At 35.5% G+C, this 10,869-nt stretch overlaps 1 protein-coding gene across 3 annotated transcripts; it reads right to left on the bottom strand.

The window, feature by feature from the left end:
* Positions 1-6,629: 6,629 nt before the first annotated feature.
* Positions 6,630-10,633, bottom strand: LOC130046368 (uncharacterized). Of its 3 annotated transcripts, none has more exons than XM_056139514.1 (4): positions 10,404-10,633; positions 9,857-9,983; positions 9,176-9,307; positions 6,630-8,410 (listed from the first exon to the last, which is right to left on the bottom strand). In XM_056139514.1, the coding sequence occupies exons 2-4, from the start codon at positions 9,888-9,890 to the stop codon at positions 6,873-6,875; spliced, it is 1,704 nt and encodes a 567-aa protein (XP_055995489.1). In that variant the 5' UTR covers positions 9,891-9,983; positions 10,404-10,633; the 3' UTR covers positions 6,630-6,872. The 3 variants fall into 3 exon arrangements, with proteins under 3 accessions (XP_055995489.1, XP_055995488.1, XP_055995490.1); XM_056139513.1 differs by having other exon boundaries at positions 10,414-10,633; XM_056139515.1 differs by lacking the exon at positions 9,857-9,983.
* Positions 10,634-10,869: the final 236 nt, after the last annotated feature.

Raw genomic sequence — 10,869 nt, 5'->3', positions numbered from 1 at the left:
TGGCATTAAGCACCTTTGGGACTAGTTGTTCGAATGTAAATTGTAAATTTTTGCACCCCTAGGGCATTGGGGATGGAGCAAAAACTGCCCTCATTTGGCTTATTTTCAAAAATAAATTCCCTATAACCGTTACCTCTGTATGAAAATCAAAATGTATCTAGTCATATAGAACAGGAAAGTTTCAATAAACTTGTAAATTTCGTGATCTCCGAGGCAGAGGTTCTGAATCTAGGAGAGGTCAAATCTGGCACATGCATGTAGCGTTATGTATACAACATTTAATTAACAACTTCTTTAATGCTATCAATTCTTAATTAAAATTTAATAGATTAGAAGGAGGAGGTATAGTCCTTTTAAATTACTAAAATTATAAATTTCATGACCCCAGTGGTAGAGGCTTTGGTACCATGATGGGGCCTAAATGTTCATAGCGATTAAATATCTTTAGAATTTGAGAGACGTCTTAAATTTTGCTGATACTATATGAAAATGCATATAAGGAGAGACTAATCAATCTATGTTATATATCCCCAAATCTGACGTTGACCAAGAACTTTCATTTTCTCAAAAATTAAAGGAAAGCAAAATCTTCCAACATGCACATCTTCAATACCGATACCAACTGCAACAATCTTTAAATATTTACCTCTATGATCATGCAGTTTCAATTTCATAATACTACATGTAAGTATTAGTCCCTAGAATAGATTGGATCCTTTGAAAAAATTACACAGTTGATCCTCCCCTCCTGTCAGAACTTTGTTAGATACTCTACTTAGTTATCAGCCTAATCTAGGCATGTGTGTTCACAGGTACAACACACTAGAAAGGTAGGAATATCAGTAGATTGGGATATTCAATCAGCTGATTTAGGGGGATCAAACCCGTTTGGTATCGCATTTGTATGCTACACCAGAGAAAAAAATGGAGGATATGTACAACACTATTGTAAAATTGAAATAGATATTATAATAATATAAGAGACTTAAATATCATAATGTTACAAGAGACGTGTATTACAGATACTAAAACTACATACATTACATGCAAACATAACTAATCTAAGACACAAATTTTTACAACACAAACTAAAGGAGATATGTAAGGATAAGAGTTCATGACAACAAAATATAATCAGAAAACAGAAGGACTAAGAAATGCGAAGGCAGAGTCAAGTAAATATTAATCTAGATGCAAATTTAAACATAAAACTAAAGTTGCATAGATGTATAGAGGAACTAAAATTAGCATGCTAATCAAAGGCCAGATAATGACCTTGAAAGCATTAAGAATGAATAGTACAAGATGTACTGTGAGCAATGCTCACTAAGAATACCCCCCCGCTTACCCCAATCTCCCAAAGGGTGTTGTTAATAGGTATAAATTACCTCTTTCCTGAGTGTCAAAATATGGTATGCCTTTGTAGAAGAAAATGGAAGATATAGTCCAAACACAAATCCATGGCATAAACCTATAATTTTGACATTGAGATCAAAGGTCAAGGTCATAAAGAGGTCATGAATGTACATGACACATAGTCCCATGGTGATACACCCATGTCTTACGGTATGACTATGTCAAAACCCTATAATCAATTTTGACCTTGGGGTCAAAGTTCAAGGTCATATAGAGGTCATGAAGGTACTCGACACATCGTCTCATGGTGATACACTCATGTGTCAAATATGGTATGCCTATGTCAAAGAACAAAGAAGTTATGTCCCGGACACGAACCCATTGTAAAAAACCTTTAATTTTGACCTTAAGGTAAAGGGTCAAGGTCATATAGAGGTCATGAAGGTACTTGACACATCGTCTCGTGGTGATCTACCTGTGTTCCAAATATGGTATGCCTACGTCAAAGAACAAAGAAGTTATGGCCCGGACACGAATCTGCACAGACAGACAGACAGACAGACAGAGTGATATATACCCCCCAGAACTTCGTTCGGGGGGTATAAATATATGTAATTGAAAAGTATAAATGAAAATAAATAAATAATAAATCAAGCACCAAGAAGAAATTAATAATTAAGAATCTGAGCAAACTACAATATAACTTGTAACTAAGAACATGCACTGCATTTGCAGGAATCCCCTTTCGCAACTGTTGATTTGTGATTTGAATTGATTTGTGATTTGAATGGATTAAAAGAAGTTTGTTTAAAAGAAGCAGGAAGGGAGTTCCATGACTTGACTGCACTAAAACGAAAACAATTCAGGCCATAACTAGTTGTTCTTACCTGTGGTATTTCTGTTAATTTTTATATATCTGAAAGAGTAAGAGTTTGTTTTTCATCGCAATAAGATTTTGAAGATAAACCGGTCTTTCTTTATTAATGATTTTAAATGTTACTCAGGACATAGTCCTCAATATCCGTAACTTCAGGCTTGGCATCTTTGACTGCAATAATAAGGATTCGTATAAACTGACATGATCTTTACGTATAAAGCACGTACCTGTATCTTTTCAATTTTCTTTGTCTCTGTTTCACCATAAAAATACCAGGCCAATGGGCAGTAATTAAACTTAATTGAAAACGGATCGGAATTCAAAAATTAGACTGATAAAGATATCACCGAAAAAGATAGCACCAAAAAATCGGGAAAGTATGCTGTAATTTAAATAAAATTAAAAAATTTGGAATTTGTTAACTAATGGTAAAAGAATTTTATCTTAATATTCTGCACCATAAATCGATTAAGCTAAGATGAATAATTGTTTAAGCGTTTTACAAGAATCTTACAAGTAATTTTGGCATTGACAGAAGTATTAGCGAGCAACGACACCAATGGGTAGATGAACATACAGGGTTTATATGCCCTACCCCCCCCCCCCCACCCCCCCCCCCCCCACCCCCCATGGAGTTTGTTAGGAATAACAAACTTCATTGCATATCACATACATGTATATATTCATAAACGCACAATGCAATATGAAAGGACTGCATGGATGGACATCACTGTACCTTAATACAGCATATCTTAATATAGGTGAATTGAAACAAATCAATGTGTACATTATGCGAATGATTGTAACATGAATTATATGGTCGTTATAACGATCTAGTTTGCCATTACAACCTATCATTGGGTCAAATGCTGTCTGATGTGTTTCATACCGATTGTTAAACCGTTCTTGGCATACTGATTTTGAGTGCATATAACTATGTTTACCTGGTCAATATATATGGCTGACGGTGAGTGTGACCGGTCGACAAGGGATGCTTACTCCTACTAGGCACTTGATTTTATCTCTGCCATATCTAGGGGTCCGTAAAGGAGTTACGAGATTGATTACTACTCTTTATCTTCACCTTTCATGATCTAGATTGACTCAGAGAGGAACTAAAGAACAAAGTTCAGTTTATTATAGGACAGAGAAATGAAAATAAAAACAGATATATCAAAAATACATGCATTTGCCAATATTGTGGTGTTTTCATTTTAAAATACTAAACGTCGGTTACAAAAGTAGATTGGAAACTTTAAAAATCATGTGAGTGGAAAGGTTGTAAAACCGCGCATGCGGAGGGTGCAATTATGATAAGATATTTTACATGGTATATACATGTACAACATACTAAAATGGTGGGAGAACTAGCTTCACAATATTTGAAGAAATGCAATCAAATATATTTTATGCAAATGTCCAATTTGTGATAAACAGATCATGAGCAAATCCTCCATATAATTTCAGTTATAGAACACCCTGTCTGTGTGTCTCAGTCAGCGATCGCTTTACTTCAATATATTTTATATTTATTTAGCTGATTTAGGAAGATCGAAACTCGTTTGGTATAGCATTTGGTATAACATTACAGATATTATACCGGTATCACTGGAACAGATGTTGACGATCATGAAAATCTACTATCCCAGTTCTATAATGCATCTCCACAGGCAATCGACACGTTTTAAATATCTATAATGAAAAACTTTTTTTCCCGTAAACATAACATTACAGATATTTAAAACGTCGAGTGCCTGTGTGCATCTCAAGGTGGAAGTAACAGGAATTGTTCAATACAGTGAATCACAACGGTGAGGTTACTCCAACAAATACAGATCAAATGTTAAGTGAATCACAACGGTGAGGTTACTCCGACAAATACAGATCAAATGTTAAGTGAATCACAACGGTGAGGTTACTCCGACAAATACAGATCAAATGTTAAGTGAATCACAACGGTGAGGTTACTCCGACAAATACAGATCAAATGTTAAGTGAATCACAACGGTGAGGTTACTCCGACAAATACAGATCAAATGTTAAGTGAATCACAACGGTGAGGTTACTCCGACAAATACAGATCAAATGTTAAGTGAATCACAACGGTGAGGTTACTCCGACAAATACAGATCAAATGTTAAGTGAATCACAACGGTGAGGTTACTCCGACAAATACAGATCAAATGTTAAGTGAATCACAACGGTGAGGTTACTCCGACAAATACAGATCAAATGTTAAGTGAATCACAACGGTGAGGTTACTCCAACAAATACAGATCAAATGTTAAGTGAATCACAACGGTGAGGTTACTCCGACAAATACAGATCAAATGTTAAGTGAATCACAACGGTGAGGTTACTCCGACAAATACAGATCAAATGTTAAGTGAATCACAACGGTGAGGTTACTCCGACAAATACAGATCAAATGTTAAGTGAATCACAACGGTGAGGTTACTCCGACAAATACAGATCAAATGTTAAGTGAATCACAACGGTGAGGTTACTCCGACAAATACAGATCAAATGTTAAGTGAATCACAACGGTGAGGTTACTCCGACAAACACAGATCAAATGTTAAGTGAATCACAACGGTGAGGTTACTCCGACAAATACAGATCAAATGTTAAGTGAATCACAACGGTGAGGTTACTCCGACAAATACAGATCAAATGTTAAGAAATGTGTTTTGGAATGGATTAGCAGAAAATCATAAAAGATATCGCTGGACATATTTTCAAAAAAAGCACCTGCTGTGATGAACTGAGACGAGCAGTTAGAAAAGTCCAACAAAATAAACTCAGAAAAAGAAACACCAAGAACAACATCCATCAGAGAGTTGCATGTACAAATAATGTACGAATTACAGGAAATGATTCAGGAACTAGATACAAAATTGAATCAGATGAAAGAAGACATAAATAATGTCAGAAAGAAGTATCATGAATACCAAGGTCAATGACACAAAGGACAGCAGGGTGGATATTATAAGAACAAAAGGAAAGGTTATGCACAGGAAAATGACCATGATGACGAAGTTGTATGTTACAGATGCGGTCAGGTAGGACGTGTGAAGTACGGATGCAGAGTGAGATTAGACCACAAGAAAGATTTAAACTCATCTTGGCCAGTATCAAGACGCGGACGCTAGGTCGACAATAAACAAAGCGTCAATCAGCAGACATTGTAGGGGATCCAACAGAGGTTAAGATTAAAGTGAATGGGATACTTACTACTGCCTTATCTGATACAGGATCTATCGAATCGAACATTTGCAAATCATTTTACAAGAGTATCTTAGACTTCATCACTAACGTCACAACCAAAGCAGTCAAGGTTTCACCTAGTCCGAAATATCTGACTTTTCTTGGCACTGTAAATATCAAAATCATAAAAAAGCCAGGAAAACGTCAGATATTTCGGACTAGGTAAAACCCTGATTAATTATTACTGTCACTGTGGAGGACATGCATGAACCAGTGAACCTACATGTACAACAATAATTCAGAATATTGAAAAAACAAACATTCAGATATCCAAAGAAAATCCAAATGGACACAACGCATGTTTCTAAACTTTTTCATTTTTTTTTTCAGCAAAAGGAATTCTTTTCATGCTTAAAACTACTTTAAATGTGTTTTAAATGAAATGCTTTGCGTACTTTCCGAGATTGAAAGCTATGAAATTCAAATCTTGCGATATGTATATTTACTTTCGCTATTTTACGCGCCATTATGTGTGACGTAATATGTGCCCTCGGATTTAAAAACATCTACTAGCCATTTCATAAACAGATTAGATTTAATCGACGTCAGTAGAAATGATTTCAAATTTTTGGATACGAGTTCTCCGTTAGGAAGTAGGGGCACGGCGTTATACTGACGCACTCAAGATGTTACGAGTTCAAAGCGAAATGATTTTATAATTCAATCTAAAGTTAGGAAATACAAAATTCTATTATTTATAATTAAACGTTCAATTATTTTGTATCTTTAACATTCTTGTAAATCTACCAGTTGGTAGAAACTGGGACCACAAGTTACATTGTATATATGTATATGTATCACAAAGAAAGGCGAGCTTTCACTGTCGGTCCCTTAGGCTTTTATGGATTTAATTGCTTGTCATTTGTGAAAGGTGAAGATAACGAATAGTGATCAATCTCCTAACTCCTACAAGCAATGCAAAATGTAGAGTTGGACAAACACGGACCCCTGGATATACCACAGGTGGGATCAGGTGTCTAGGGGGAGACGTGTTTAGACCCAGTGGTTCTTGGGAAGATCTATAAACGACCCCATCCTATTTTTTTGCTTTTCTTATCTCCCCTTGGAATGGGAGGTATCCCTTCATATGAATAAACATGAATCCCTTTTCACTCAAGTATACCATGTGTTAAGTCTGGTTGTGCCCAATTTATTGGTATGTCTTTTCTTTATAAGGCTTAGATGCAATATCAATTCTTCAATACCATCCTATTTTAAATATTTTCGATTTTCAAGAACAAGTTAGTGTATTGAAGATGTAACAGTTTTCCTTAGAAGTCTCAAACATTTCACTTTATTTCATCGTTGATATATTTAGGTGTTTCGTGGTTGCTGACAAAATGCACTGTAACAATACATTTACTCTATATTATCAAGCTTGACCTAAATACTGAGCTGAATACAGTCCTCCTGACGCAGTACCTAGCCACAACTGACTGTTTTTATCGACAGCGGTCGAGATAATGGATCCAATATCAGTATCTATTTTATGCATATACTTCAAACTTGGGTCAATTATCAAGAGTTCTGTGTTTGATGCCAGGATAACATTGCCAAGATTGTCGACTGAAGCACTCGCTGAATATACACTTTCAATGCATACTCCGTTAATTTTCTCTGATGAAATTATTTTACTCTTCAAGGGAATCATCGCAGAATCGTTGGTGCGAAGAGCAATTATTTGACCATTCAGTGAAATGATATGATTTATGTCATCACTGCCTTTTTTTGTATTGTATATTTCCTCAACTTCTCCACTCATACTAAGTTTAATGATAAAATAACTCCTGGTAGAACCACAATTTTCAAATCTGCTAGAATATGCAACGACGAATATTGTCTCATTTTCACAGAGAATTCCACACAGGTTTGTAGCATATGATGAGAGATCGGCGAGTACCCGGCTGTTTCCATCTCGAGCTATCATTGTTATGACTGGTTTTGAACCTCCGGCGTATCCTTGTGTTTCTATGAGGTCTCCTGAGGGAGTGCAACAGTTAAACACCGGACTGTGATCTAAGTGGATAGTTCGGAGGATTTCACCTGAAACGTTTAGCAGCTGAACGCATCCTCTCAAATGATTTACCCATATAAAATTGTCGTTCGATACACTGATTCCATGTATGTTTGACATTCGACTTGCTTCAGGATAATACCTGGCATCAATTTTCTGGAAAAACAAGGTGGAAAAATATTTTGAAGGTGACCTTTGTCTTCCTAGCAATAAAGGATCATCTACTTTTGTCACCGATTTGCGTGCAGCTTTCGTTGATTTTCGTTTGATCGTGTTTGCTTTGGAAATTTTACAATGTTTGGTTTCAGTGCTTTGTTCAATATTTATCTGCAGTTGTTTCTCATTGGTTTGATTAGAGTTCTTTAAGACTTGAACTCTACTTAGTTTTCGTGGTTTTTGTTTTGGGATAAACATGCTGGATACCATTTCTTTATCTGGCGCTTTTGAAGTTAACGTTGGTTTTGGAGTCCCTTGTAATATTCTCTTCTTTCCAGATTTAGGGGTTCCACACAGGCTCCTTTGTTTTCTATCTTTGTTTCTTTTAGGGAGTTTTATTCTTAGTGATTGTTCTCCTTTGACTTGAGTCTTCTTCCGCAGTAGTGGTGTATTCGAATCTGAGGTCTTTCTCTTGCTGTTCTCACCTTTCTTCATAGATAATCGAGTCAAACGTTTTGTTCCCATTGGTTGGATTTTCGGTGCGATATCTTTTCCAAAGGGCTGCTTGAGAAGTGTTTTTTGATTTTGACTGCGAAATTGCGGCTGTTTGCCTTTGGGTTTATCCATTTTGGTATGCTGCAATTTTTGTCCCCTTGTTGATATTGCGTGTTGCGTGTTCGGTATTTGGTCATCATTTTTTAAGCATCTCCTCTTGGTGTTCTCATTTACCAGGCTCTTGTCTGAAAATAGATATAAAACATACATGACTCACCATGAAGCGATCTATGATTGTGTAGTCTCTATCATACCACATACTACCCCGGTAGTTGATTGCTTTTTTAATAATGAAACTTTAAAATGATGATTCAAGGAAAAATATACTATAATTATATATGTACATATATTGATAATTATGTATATGAAGAAAAGGCCATGCCTTTTGAATCCGTTTGTAATAGTGATGTTGCATGTGCTCGGTAAATTCCTTCCCTGGTGTGATTTCATGAAAAAACACATGTATATTTTACATATTTTGCACAGAGAAGTATACTATTTTGTTGGATATGATATCGGACAGTTTTGAACTTTGTATGTCTGTAGGCATACCAGACACACAATAATCATTGGAACATCTCAAATCATACAGAACAATGAACAATAGCCTATTAGTAGCACGGGAACAATACTTTTCAAGTAATTATCTCCTTGTCACAAGATAAGAGATTGACCATGTGAGAAAACATCTCAAAATTTCAAGATATTCGTTTTCTTGATATAATTACGGGAAAATATTTCAGAATTACAACAAAAGACCTTAAAATGACCAGAACGATTCTGATGATTTCGAGATAAGTACTTTAATGTAACTTGTATGTGATAACCTAATACTAGTATTATTCCAATTCAAAGGAGCATATTTTAATAAGAAGAAAACGGACTCGATATCTTTTATTGAAATGTGTAAGATACTGCATAAACTGAATCACATAAATGGTTTTATTCACCTTGATCATTTTGCTCTGTCTCGTGTTTCCTTTTCCGTAAATTATACGACTTCCGGATTGGTTCATTCTGCACCAAAGAAGTGTTGTTTTTATGTGTAGCTCTACTGGTTCGTCTTTCCCGCTTCTTCATCTCTGTATTGACAGTAAGATACATTCACTTTGTGTCATGTATTGATCTATTATTGATACTTAAAGCGGACATTGTTACTGGGAGAAACTGTGGGTCAGCATCCGTCGTGTGTTAACAATTGAACAATTTTAACTTCTTCATAACCACCATTCCAAATGTTTTCAAATTATTTTTGAAACATTTTTGAGACAAGGGTGATATCTAAATCGTAAAACTCAGGACTCTTAGTTACACCCCTCCCTTAACGGCGACAATGGCCATTTTTCAAAAATCGTCTCTGGAATCATGGATCTGTCAGAAAAACTAAATGCACATAGTCATATAGAGCAGGAAAACCTATTTAATATTTATCCTCGGAGAAGACTTTTTTAGTGTTTATATTTAAATAACATCCTTTTAATCATACTGATACTAAATTGAATTTACATAAACATTTAGATAAAGTAGATAACCCTTTACTAAATTGTGAATTTCATTACCCCAGGGTAGAGGTTTTGGTATCAGGGTGGGGCCAAAATGATCAGTGATTAAAAGTGAGCATTAACAATTACCCTTCCAATTCTTTTGAGATTTGGCATTGAGCATCTTCGGGACTAGTTGTTTGAATGTAAACTGTAAATTTCAGGACTTCTGGACTCCAGGGCATTGGGAGCGGAGCAAAAACTGTCATCATTTGGCCTATTTTCAAAAATAAATTCCCCATAACCGTTACCTCTGTATAAAAAACAAAATGCACCTAGTCATGTAGAACAAGAAAGTTTCGATTAAACTTGTAAATTTCGTGATCCCTGAGGTAGAGGTTCTGAATCTAGGGCAGGTTAAATCTGGCACACACATGTAGTGTTATGTGTAAAACATTCAATTCTTTTATAATGCTATCGATTCTTAATCAAAATTTAATGAAGGAGGAGGTATAGTTACTCAGCTAGGCGATGATTTTTTTTTTTTAAATGAATAGACAAATATTGATGATATTTATATTTTCATCCATGTTTTAGAAGCAAATCAGCCATTTTTCACGACAAATATTACATGCAGTCACGTAGCAGATATACATTCTATAAATAGCCATGACCGATGTATTTAGATACACTGTACCTATACAAACCGTGAATCACTTGTAAAACTCGCACATTTATCCACAGAGTCTGATAATCAGTGTAGAAACACTTCCGACACCAGCATGCGTACACCAAGTCAGCCAGTAGTACAAAACTTTACACGATGATAAGGTTGAACAGCAGTAACATTAGTGTCACGGTACTTGTGTAAACACGATAAGCGTCAAGGGAGGTGGTCCTCCGGTAACGGGACGTTTCGCTCCTAGAGACGTTTTGCCCTTAGACAATTTGTTCCTAGTATATGAAAGTAATATTTCGGTGTAACAGCGGGTGACGTGCTAGTTGTGAATCGCGATACATATGTACATCATTCTAACTATTCCTTTTTATTGTAATTAATTCAGATTAATTTACAATTATTGCATGACAAATTAAGTACTTAAAATCACAACATGGACGAAAACCTTTTGAAGAGTTTATTATATGGACTTTTCTTTTAAAAT

Source organism: Ostrea edulis, chromosome 6 (assembly GCF_947568905.1).
Source record: "Ostrea edulis chromosome 6, xbOstEdul1.1, whole genome shotgun sequence".
In the NCBI taxonomy this organism is placed as follows: Eukaryota; Metazoa; Mollusca; class Bivalvia; order Ostreida; family Ostreidae; genus Ostrea; species Ostrea edulis.
This window is presented reverse-complemented; position numbering and strand designations above follow the sequence as displayed.